This window comes from Schistocerca piceifrons, chromosome 2, assembly GCF_021461385.2.
Source record: "Schistocerca piceifrons isolate TAMUIC-IGC-003096 chromosome 2, iqSchPice1.1, whole genome shotgun sequence".
Classification (NCBI taxonomy): Eukaryota; Metazoa; Arthropoda; class Insecta; order Orthoptera; family Acrididae; genus Schistocerca; species Schistocerca piceifrons.
The window spans coordinates 561,843,070-561,855,657 of record NC_060139.1 but is presented as its reverse complement, the minus strand read 5'-3'; the positions used below and the strand labels follow the sequence as shown (position 1 = coordinate 561,855,657).

Here is a 12,588-nt window from a genome sequence, read left to right as displayed (position 1 = left end):
ATGGGGCACTGTTAAGTGGGGCGTTCCCCAAGGGTCGGTGCTGGGGCCACTGCTGTTTCTTATTTATATAAATGATATGCCTTCTAATATTCCAGGCGATTCAAAAATATTTCTGTTTACTGATGACAGCAGCTTGGTAGTGAAGGATCTTGTGTGTAATATTGAGACATTATCAAATAATGTAGTTCATGACATAAGTTCGTGGCTTGTGGAAAATAATTTGATGCTAAATCACTGTAAGACTCAGTTTTTACAGTTTCTAACTCACAATTAAACAAGAACCGATATTTTGATCGGACACAATGGGCATATTATAAGTGAGACGGAACAGTTCAAGTTCCTAGGCGTTCAGATAGACAGTAAGCTGTTGTGGAAAGCCCATGTTCAGGATCTTGTTCAGAAACTAAATGCTGCTTTATTTACCATTAGAACAGTATCTGAAATAAGTGACAGTTCAACACGAAAAGTAGTCTGCTTCGCATATTTTCATACGCTTATGTCATATGGTATTATTTTTTGGGGTAATTCTTCTGATTCAAAAAGGGTATTTTTGGCTCAAAAACGGGCTGTTCGAGTTATGTGTGGTGTAAGTTCGAGAACCTCTTGTGGACCTCTATTCAATAGTCTGTGAATTCTGACAATGCCCTCACAGTATATATTTTCTTTAATGTCGTTTGTTGTTAGCAATATTAGCTTATTCCCAAGAGTTAGCAGCTTTCACTCAGTTAATACTAGGCAGAAATCAAATCTGCATGTGGAATGCACTTCTTTGACTCTTGTGCTGAAAGGAGTGCACTATTCTGCTGCATCCATTGTCAATAAGCTACCACAAGAACTCAAAATCTTAGCAGTAGCCGAAACGCTTTTAAGTCTGAAAAGAAGAGTTTCCTCATGGCTCACTCCTATTCTGTCGAGGAGCTCCTGGAAGAACTGAAAAATTAAGCAAATTCCAGTGTTACATTGTTGATTTTCTTTATTTAAACTTACGAATTGTCACCTGAATACGTTTCTTGTATTTCATTTTATCTGTCTCTACTATCGTGTTATAATTTCATGTATTGACTAGTTCCATGACCATGGAGACTTCTCCTTAATTAGGTCCCACGGAACAATAAAAATAAAAAAAAAAATGAAGACAGGGGCTAGCAAAGGTTGAGACATGGCAGATAAGGGACAGTAGGTTATATTGCGAGGAGTGTTCCCACCCGTGCTGTTCAGGAAAGTTTGCGTTGGTAGGAAGAATTCAGATGGGGACCGTGTTCAGCAACTGAGTGGTCAAGCTGTCTCTTGGCCACAAATTGTCAGTGGCCATTCATGCGCGCAAACAGCTTGTTGGTTGTTGTTGTTGTTGTTGTTGTTGTTGTTGTGGTCTTCAGTCCTGAGACTGGTTTGATGCAGCTCTCCATGCTACTCTATCCTGTGCAAGCTTCATCTCCCAGTACCTACTGCAACCTACATCCTTCTGAATCTGCTTAGTGTATTCATCTCTTGGTCTCCCTCTACGATTTTTACCCTCCACGGTGCCCTCCAATGCTAAATTTGTGATCCCTTGATGCCTCAAAACATGTCCTACCAACAGATCCCTTCTTCTGGTCAAGTTGTGCCACAAACTTCTCCTTTCCCCCATCCTATTCAATACCTCCTCATTAGTTACGTGATCTACCCACCTTATCTTCAGCATTCTTCTGTAGCACCACATTTCGAAAGCTTCTATTCTCTTCTTGTCCAAACTAGTTATCGTCCATGTTTCACTTCCATACATGGCTACACTCCATACAAATGCTTTCAGAAATGACTTCCTGACACTTAAATCTATACTCGATGTTAACAAATTTCTCTTCTTCAGAAACGCTTTCCTTGCCATTGCCAGTCTACATTTTTTATCCTCTCTACTTCGACCATCATCGGTTATTTTACTCCCTAAATAGCAAAACTTCTTTACTACTTTAAGTGTCTCATTTCCTAATCTAATTCCCACAGCATCACCCGATTTAATTTGACTACATTCCATTATCCTCGTTTTGCTTTTGTTGATGTTCATCTTATATTCTCCTTTCAAGACACTGTCCATTCCGTTCAACTGCTCTTCCAAGTCCTTTGCTGTCTCTGACAGAATTACAATCTCATCGGCGAACCTCAAAGTTTTTATTTCTTCTCCATGAATTTTTATGTCTACTCCGAATTTTTCTTTTGTTTCCATTACTGCTTGCTCAATATACATATTGAATAACATCGGGGAAAGGCTACAACCCTGTCTCACTCCTTTCCCAACCACTGCTTCACTTTCATGCCCCTCGACTCATAACTGCCATCTGGTTTCTGTACAAATTGTAAACAGCCTTTCCCTCCCTGTATTTTACCCCTGTCACCTTCAGAATTTGAAAGAGAGTATTCCAGTTAACATTGTCAAAAGCTTTCTCCAAGTCTACAAATGCTAGAAACATAGGTTTGCCTTTCCTTAATCTTTCTTCTAAGATGAGTCGTAAGGTCAGTATTGCCTCACGTGTTCCAACATTTCTACGGAATCCAAACTGATCTTCCCCGAGGTCGGCTTCTACCAGTTTTTCCATTCTCCTGTAAAGAATTCGCGTTAGTATTTTGCAGCTATGACTTATTAAACTGATAGTTCGGTAATTTTCACATCTGTCAACACCTGCTTTCTTTGGGATCGGAATTATTATATTCTTCTTGAAGTCTGAGGGTATTTCGCCTGTTTCATACATCTTGCTCACCAGATGGTAGAGATTTGTGAGGACTGGCTCTCCCACGGCTGTCAGTAGTTCCAATGGAATATTGTCTACTCCGGGGGCCTTGTTTCGACTCAGATCTTTCAGTGCTCTGTCAAACTCTTCACGCAGTATCGTATCTCCCATTTCATCTTCATCTACATCCTCTTCCATTTCCATAATATTGTCCTCAAGTACATCGCCCTTGTATAGACCCTCCATATACTCCTTCCACCTTTCTGCCTTCCCTTCTTTGCTTAGAACTGGGTTGCCATCTGAGCTCTTGATATTCATACAAGTGGTTCTCTTCTCTCCAAAGGTCTCTTTAATTTTCCTGTAGGTAGTATCTATCTTACCCCTAGTGAGACAAGCCTCTACATCCTTACATTTGTCCTCTAGCCATCCCTGCTTAGCCATTTTGCACTTCCTGTCGATATCATTTTTGAGACGTTTGTATTCCTTTTTTCCTGCTTCATTTACTGCATTTTTATATTTTCTCCTTTCATCAATTAAATTCAATATCTCTTCTGTTACCCAAGGATTTCTATTAGCCCTCGTCTTGCTTGTTGGTATGTCCATAGAAAGCAGCTCAGTGGTTGCAGCTTGGTTTGTGGATCACATGACTGGTTTCACAGGTGCCCTGCCTTTGATGGGATAGCTGACACCTGTGACAGATTGGTGTAGGTGGTAGTGGGAGGATGTAGGGACAGGTCTTTCATCTAGGTCTATTGCCGGGGTATAAGCCATAAGTAGGGACAAGAAAAATTCATTTAAACGATAATGCAACGAATAACTCGAATTTGGTGGTTTTTAAGGAAATAACGCGAATTCAGCAGTTCTTAAGGAAGTAACACGAAATCAGCGTTTTTCAACAAAATGTCACTGTGTCCTTGTAAGAAGTGGCATAAATCTAATGATGTCAGTGACATATTTAATCTTTAAATGTCACACTACTTTTTGCTGTCATGACGTGACTAGTGGCCTTTTGACTATCAACTTTTGCGAGCACATACGAACGACCACTGTGTGAATTTCGATTATTTATTTCTTTTGTAGTGTATGTGCCATAGTATGCCGTTTCAAAACAACGGCGCAATGAAAATCACATCACCCTGCTCATCAAATGCGGATAATAATGCAGCAACAATATAAGGCTTGAAGAAATGTGATCATTGAGACTTCGGACAGTAGCCTAATTAGTAAACCATAATGTAATGGATAGTTTCGTGGTTTACGATACGAATAGATGTAGGTTTGTGTTCCACTGCATGCTAATATATTTCTTTCTATTGTAGCATTGTCAACACAGTCTGGGTCTTTTGTTATAAATGTAATGCAAGTATTTGGAAGGAGGTTGGCGCGAACACTGCCAACACCATCAATCAATCATTGAGCTTACGGCTCTACCACTTTTTACACTAAAAGTACAGGAAAAAATCTGAACGTGTAATACAAGTAAGTTACGCAATAAATGATGTTAACATTTCTGTCTGATTAAAGATCGAAGAATGAAATAAATATTTAAGTCCCAAATACGTGACGAGTCCCAAATACGTGACGAGTCCCAAATACGTGACGAGTCCCAAATACGTGACGAGTCCCAAATACGTGACGAGTCCCAAATACGTGACGAGTCCCAAATACGTGACGAGTCCCAAATACGTGACGAGTCCCAAATACGTGACGAGTCCCAAATACGTGACGAGTCCCAAATGGATGGCAAGGCAGATACCTTAAAGGACAGCATTAATTTCTGCGACGGAAATGGACGACTATAAAATTCATCTTTTTGGATTTCCAGTACGCCTCATTAACAAGAGGACAGTAACTTGAGTTAACCAGTTTGATGTAGAAAGCAGCCAAAGTTCCAAAATTCAGTTACTTTTGTTTAATTAATGACCGGTTTCATGTATCAGAACTCATTCTCAAATCATCCAAACAAAGAAAAGGGTGTACTCCGTGACAGAAAGCAAACCATGTAGTTATCGTACATGCTTGTGTTTAAGCCATTAGTCAAGTTTACAGAGACTATTCATTGGCAGGACAACTGTTTTGCATATGCTTGCTGCCAACCCTCGCAAATTAATAGCATTGCAGTATTCAAGGCTGAGTGCGTATTTTTCTGCGTGTATTAATTTATGAAAATTTTATTAAATACTGGTATGATTGTTTTCAAATTTAGTTGAAATAAGGTTCGTTTAAGCAGTTACCCGACAGCTAGCTGCGCATGTGCAGAGCTGCAATCATGTTTAAGTAGTACCTACTCCCTCTTCTGGCTACTTGGTGTGTGGCTGTTTGCTGTATAAAGCAGCGAGAGAAAGCAGTCAGAATCCACCCGGAACATTTTTTCTGACGTTGCCAAGCTGTCAAATTTGCGCATGCACATAGCTGTCTGAGTTAGAGTGGGCATGCACTTCACTTGACTTGTTTTGTTTGTGGCACATTTTTCAATCGCTTCAAAGTTATTGCAGTTACCGCGTTCAGATACTCATTTTTATCATCTGCATTTTTTTGTTTTTTAATTCTAGACTTGGCAACGAACACTTGTGTTCTGTGAAAATGCCGAAGCCTACAGTAACTGCTGGCGAAAGGGTGCGAGAATTTGAAATACATGGTTTATTTGCTCCTGGTAAGTTAACAGTGTTTCGTAAATTTTGCAATATCAGAGTTTTCACGGGAGTGTAAAAATTCTATAGTTAAACATGTGCAGACAGATAAACATAAGGGCAACAAGTTGAGGCATACCAGTTTGCCAATAAAGCTGCAGTCTACAATTAGCAGCAGCTTTGAAGCTGCAAAAATAAGAGCAATTGTAAATATCTGGCCCAAAGAACAGTGGAAACATTTTTGAAGGCCAACACTGCAATCCACAAACTGGAGAATGAAGATTTTCGGCAGTGGATGAACGAGTTCATTGAAGGTGAGCAGTGGTGTTAGTTTTTTTATTTATATAGTGGCTACAATCTGCCTCAAAATTATTTTGGTAAATCTTCACTTAACGTGTACTCTCTACCAGTTTACAATTGTGCAGCCTGCACCTCTCATCTTTGATAAAAATATAGGGGTGACCAGGGCAATTAGAAAAAAATTAATACACATGTTTTAAATACTTGCTAAACTTCAAAACAAAACAACCTAGATATTTCAGTTAAAATTTATATTAATGCTTTGACTTTTCCAGTTTTCTCATCTTTGTATCTTATGATAGCAGCAAACATTAATAGTTAAAAAATAATAATGTTAAGTCTGGAACTGTAAGTTCTAATTACCACATCTGGGGGGGTATCGGAACAGTGTGTCCCACTCCTTCATATTCATAATGAAGTATACCCTTAACTTGCTTGGTTTACTGTTTATAGGCCATTGTTCTAATAACCCAATGTTCCAATCACCCCGGTTCCCTCCTATTTTGTTCTTGTACAGTATCATATCATATCACTTTAAAAGTTCAGATAACAGTGTTGATGAAATCTTCTCAGGCTTCCATACTGGTAGCTGTGTCAAAAATCCACGACGTTTTGATGAGTGTCATTATCACCACCACCTGGCCAAGTGTCGGTGGACCACGGCGGCTGTCCCTCCCCACCCCTCCTACCAGCACTGGGCCGGTAGTGGTGGCGAGAGGGGGCAGGGGGGGGGGGGGGGGCGAAAGCCGTGTGGGGCCAGGCAACACCGGGCACCTGCAGCATTAGTCTAGCTTAGAATCGAGAAGCATTAGCAGCTGAGCACGGATCCGGCATATAGCTGCTATTGCAGGGTTCCACGCTGAACATGAATGGTAGCCCTCGTCTCTGTCGATGAGACTGTCATGCAATCTTATTTCGACTGATTCCTTGATGACGCTCTCCCAGAAGCCACTGGCTCAGCAAAGCATTTTCGTTCCTCCAAACCACCACCCTCCTCCTCCTCCTCCACCACCACCATCCTCCACCTCCTCCTCCACCATCCTCCCCCTCCACCACCACCACCACCACCACCACCACCACCACCACCACCACCACCACCACCACCACCTCCTCCCCCCCCTCCTCCATCAAGGAATCAGTCTAAATAAGATTACGTGACAATCCTGTCCACAGAGATGAGGGCTACCATTTAAATCAGCTTGAAACCCTGCAATAGCAGCTATACGCCGGGACCGTGCCCAGCTGCTAACGCTCCACGATTCTAAGCTAGACTAATGCAGCAGGCGACCAGAATTTAAGAAAATTAAATTTAGTCTTTATTTTTAACCGAAGTTAAATACCTTTTGTAAATGTTTATAAATGGCTGGGAGCAGGGATGGAGTAGAGACAGACAAGGACATTGCGTAGTTTCGGTGAGTGGTGGAATACCACTGTGGGAGAGGTGGAAAGGAGATTGGTTCTGTACAAGGTTGGGTGAGTAATTTTGGTCTGTGAAAGCCTCTATGAGATCTTTCCCTTTCTATTCGGTCACCAAAAATACACCATTTACTAAATGTGGAATGATAATTGCAATGAGTTTCTCACTAGATGAAACTTCATCAATGGCATTATTACTGACATCAATGCAGTCTTAGACAGCCAAGGCCTCACTATGAGATACCTAAACATTCAACCAACGCATCCAACTGGACCACTGAAGAACATCCAGAGTTTACATTACTAGAGGAATCAGCCACTGATCCAGGATTTGGTTCTAGGATGGGTCACATTCTGCTAATCATCGTCTTCCTTACATTAGTGCTTAATACATTACCCCAACAAAGGGGAACACATCCGAGTAAGATCCACGAAAGAGTTGACAAGTATGTGTGTCATTCAACTGATTAAGAACTATACTGGATACTAATTAACACATTTTGACAGCTACAATTCACTTGACACAGTATATAGTGCACACTTATTAAGACCTCTGGCACTGCAATTGTCTGTCCCGTTAGCTCACAAACTGAGTTTGTTGTATTTCTTGCTGGCTGTAGGTATGGCTAAGCCAGTGAATGGGTACATTTTCCTAACTGGAATGTCTGCCACAAGTCCATACATGTGGACTTAACCTCAAGTTAGCAAGTGATAAACCAACCTGTCTCAAATATTGGTTGCAATTTTCTAAAATACCTTGTAACTTTTTAGGCCTTTCACTTTCACCCTATTTTATTCTACAAATGTTGACAGATAAATTTAGAATTTGAGATAGTCAAATATCTACACTTCTAATAAAATGTTCTTGCAAAATTAGGCTTTCATGAAAACATGCACGAACGCACGGGCGCGCACGCGCTTCCGTACGTGCACCACCCCCCCCCCCCCCCTCTTCCACACACATACTTCTGAATACAGTATCATGCAGAGGTAGAACTCAAATGTGTATAAGCAAGAATTTTAGAGTATTGTAATAACAACAAGCATACTGTCAGCATTATTGCAAATACATATATTTTACCAAGGTTTCCCATTCGGCCCGTGCGACCAATGCGATGGACATACTCTTCTACATCAGATGGAAGATCAAAGTTGATAACATGTTTTACGTTAGGAATATCCAAACCTCTTCCAGCAACCTGCAAATTAGAAGATCCGAGGTGTCACAGATGCAGGTCACTTATTTCTTACAACTAAATATCAAAGGCTTAGACCTAATGGGGAGAGAGAGAGAGAGAGAGAGAGAGAGAGAGAGAGAGAGAGGAGGAGGAGGAGGAGGAGGAGGAGGAGAAGAAGAAGAAGAAGAAGAAGAAGAAACCTAATGAAAGTATTTTTCACCAAGATCTATGGTACATTAAATTAATTAGTCATTAAATATGGTCCCAGAGGCCAAAGCATTAGTGAATGGTCGAAAACATTTTTGTCACAAAGCATCTGAATGTGTATTCTTAACTAAATGATAAGTGCTGAATATGAAAATTGGATCAGTTGTGGTTACTGCACTCAGATTTCCTATTAAACACTATCCTCCATCAAAATCACTGAATGCTGCCCATTAGTTACTCTGCTGTGGCTCAATTTTTCTGTGTATGTAACCATTTAAATATTATAATCTGTACAAGGAATTCCATATAAGTCAGTCAATTCAGAAATTCACCAATTTCTTGCAATATTACTAATGGGTTATGAACAAACAAGTAGAATCATGTTCTAGAAAGGAGATCTGTTTTCATATTAAATCAGAACAAATGCCTTTTATCTGTTCAAAAAGCAGAACTTCTTGTTAAACCTGTTTACAATTACTTCTGCAATCACAAAAATGAATACTTAATTGTCTTGTAAAGAAGTGGTACAAATTTATTTGATTTTTAAGGTTTCTCACCAGCCCCATCTGCAAGATCCTTTTTGATAATCTTAAAGATCAGGACACTACTGTGATACTAAACATGAACTGTCACACATTGATGACTTACTGACATGCTTTGCCAAGTCTGAGGCTACTGGAAGCCAATGGGGACACACCAAGACAGGAAACCAGAGACAAAATGCAGAGAGCAGGAGCCAGTGGAAGTGTTTAGGTCACATGAGGTAAACAGTAACAAGAGGCACATGCAAACTTGCAGACACTCCAGGCAGCTTTCGAGTGTAGGAGTTTCACCACAATCCTTAAGATTTGTGTATGCAAAGGAGTTCTCAGTGAGATGATTGGTATGCCCACTCTGTGTTGCTTGATGCCAGCCTGGTGTAAGCTCCAAAAAGTCTCTTTTCTCAATGGGTGCTGCTCAAATGTTCATGTTTTACAGTGCTGCTTGTGATGGCTACTTCTGTTATAAGTCACCACTGGGACTTTGACACAGATTCAGTGTAGTAGTTCCATCTGGATAAAATAAATGAGTTTTATTTAGGCTACTTTCTTGAGTCTCCAGAGAACCAAAAACCTACACCTCTCGCAGGTGTCCTGTGACAGTGTTTGGCACTGATACAAGCAATCACTGAAAGTTTGTCTTTCTGCATTTGCTCCTAATCATTCGGAAATTGCAGACCCACCAGAACCTCCTTTTAAGCTCTAAAACACTTCCCCTAATCCACACCAGGACACAACAATATGGCATATCTACACTCTATAGTCACTTAAAAATAACAAAAATAAATTCAGTCCTATAGCAAGCAAAGATATCACACTGTAAGATAGGCAAAAATCAAATTTTTTCAATGAACAGCCTCCTTAAAAATCAGATAAGTATTTCACATCAGGTAGACCACCACCTCTCAGCAAGCAGAAATTGACAATCAGTATAGCCAGAACAAAGTCCCACTCAGCACAGCATGTGGATGGCACATCTATAGCACTGAAAGGGTTAAGGCAAAATTTACTTTTAAGGAATAAATGTGAAATAAATCACGAATGCCCATTTTTATGGAATTCCTAAAATGCCTGGAACACACTTTTTTCACTTTGAACAGTATACGGCAGTGATATGTAATCTATCCCTTTGTCTGATGGGTAGCTCAAGTCCTTTTCATTGACAGTTTCATAATCCTGTCTAGTGAGTTCAATTAGAGTTGACTGATGGTTTTTGTGAAATCTTAGGACCACATGAAACAGCTTCAAGATAGTATGGATAAGTATTTACATTTTTACATCATTTGACCCTCTTGAGTTTTGGCATGATGTGTATGTGTATAGCTTATATGAGACATCAAGAAAACCTTACAAAATCACCAACATTATTCGCTCTCTTGCCACAAAACTCTAATAAGAGACAGGTAAATGCAAGTGAAAATGGTGATACGTGATGTTTATACATGACCAGAATGCAAAAACAGGGAAAACTCTGCCACTCAAATCCATATGCATAGTGTGACGTAGATACGTGATGTATCGGACACCTTGAAATTTAAACGCGCAAAGAAAAAATACTTTTTATTGTCGCCATTATAAAATTGTTGTTGAAACCTGCAACCAGAAAATTTGCTCCTGTCAGTCACGATTCTATTTTAACACCCCCCTCCTCAAATGCCTGTGACACAGGATGGGTTTCAACAAGAATCACAGTTTAAATTGTATTTTTTCATTAAACTTTGATGAATTGTGTAATTCTTTCTGTGTCTGAACCACTGCACGAGTGACTCCTTCACTGTAACACAAACAAGTGGATATTGTTACTGCTCATTCTATAGGTACTGTAATGTAAAATGTCATTCCCATTTTCCAATTGTCTATCAAACACAAAGCTTTAATGACTCAATTTTCGCTTGTTTACACTATTCAGAAGTTTTCACGACCGTGCAAACTTAATGCAGCACACATTCTAACTTGCTACAATATAACAACAAATGCTTTCGAAAATGAGAATTATTTCCCAAAATGTGTGTCCCCTTGTGATGATATCTGTTTAACTTATGTTGGGCAGTAGACAACTTTTTTATGGTAAAAACAAATCCGATATCACAGGGGCAGCTAGAAACTCTGCATGCGGGCTCCCCCCTATCGTCTCACTGCACGCTGCTCCACCATCCTGCTACACTGTCTCGAGCAGCAACAGTGCAGAAACTGAACACACTGCAGACAAATTGTCATGGATGGAACACAGAATGGCTTGCCTTTGGCTTGGTTTCATATGATGCTATATTAGGAAATTCAGAAACTTTAAACTATGTACCATGAAGAGTGGTATTATACTGTTACTGTCTTGGTACAAGAGCATACTAAAAAAATTGAAGTTGAGTTTGCAATGTCATTATGTCAGTAACAGTATGTGAGTCACACAGTTGCCTGTAAAATTCTGACAACATTCCAGATTTTTTGAAAATTGCTTAGAAGTATAGCTGACAAGACTGGAGAAGTTGCAGAAAGGGTATTTTTAATACCCTACATCTAAAGCAACCTCATTTATCAAGAATGTTTGTGACTTAAGAAGTTATAGTGATAGGAAAACAAACATACACTGCTGGACTTTGGCATAATATAGTCTGTGAAAGAAATCAAAATGGCTATTATGCACAACTGAATACTCCATGACAGAAAAGTAACAACAAAATTTAAAATTTTGTAATCTACAACCTATGCTGTGACTCATCGGACACCATTTGGCTATTTAGTAGATTCTGGCTTGGGTACGACACTGGCTGCAGTTGAAGCTATTTCCATAAAGAAAAATGGATAATCATTACATATATTTTATCAAGTGGGGGATCTCATGGATGTTCCTCATGACAACATACTCCAAATGGGATGCACAGTAAGCTGTGAGGTTTATTCATCTTAATAATTTATTTAATTTTCTTTTAGTAAAAAGGCCATTATTTGAGGACATAATTCTATCTGATTTGGTTTGAGGTCTTCTGAATTTTTTGAACTGAAATATTTCCTCCACCACTGGCTGCATATATTCACTGTAAATCCCACAATTACAATTTTGGCTGTAAGTCATTAAAATGTGATTCAGCTGGAACCAATAGCAAATGTTAAAGCTATGCATTCTGCTGGAAACAAACCTATGTACATTAGTTTAAAAATCAGATCTGATCACTCATACGAATTACTCTCATACTGAAACACAGCAACTACTAACAGGAGCAAAAGCAATAAAATCAATGTCAGCTTGTATGGCTGTTGTCAGCATTACTTTCACATAGATCATGTAGCACCTGCACACACTCCCACACTATATATACCATCACTTCCATAATATATGTTCAATTTATATCTGACGTATTCTCCCACAAACAGCACCTTCCCCCTCCCCCCATGCTTGCACGCACAAAACTTAGTCAAGAATGCTTTATTTCTACATCTACATCATTACTCTGCAAATCACATTCAAGTGACTGGTAGAGGGTTCGGTTCGGCAAGCCACCTTCACAATTCTCTATTACTCCAATCCCATATAGCGCGCGGAAAGCATGAACACCTATATCTTTCCGTACGAGCTCTGATTTCCATTATTTTATCGTGGAAATCGTTACTCCTCATGTAG

The 12,588-nt window shown here is 39.7% G+C and overlaps 1 protein-coding gene across 1 annotated transcript in view; it reads right to left on the bottom strand.

The window, feature by feature from the left end:
- LOC124777709 (ATP-dependent RNA helicase DDX3X) overlaps positions 1-12,588 on the bottom strand; it is a 175,174-nt gene that overhangs the window by 65,718 nt on the left and 96,868 nt on the right. The window contains exon 11 of the mRNA XM_047253205.1: positions 8,130-8,247. Within this exon, the coding sequence (XP_047109161.1) occupies positions 8,130-8,247 (118 nt within the window). The remainder of the gene's footprint in view (positions 1-8,129; positions 8,248-12,588) is intronic.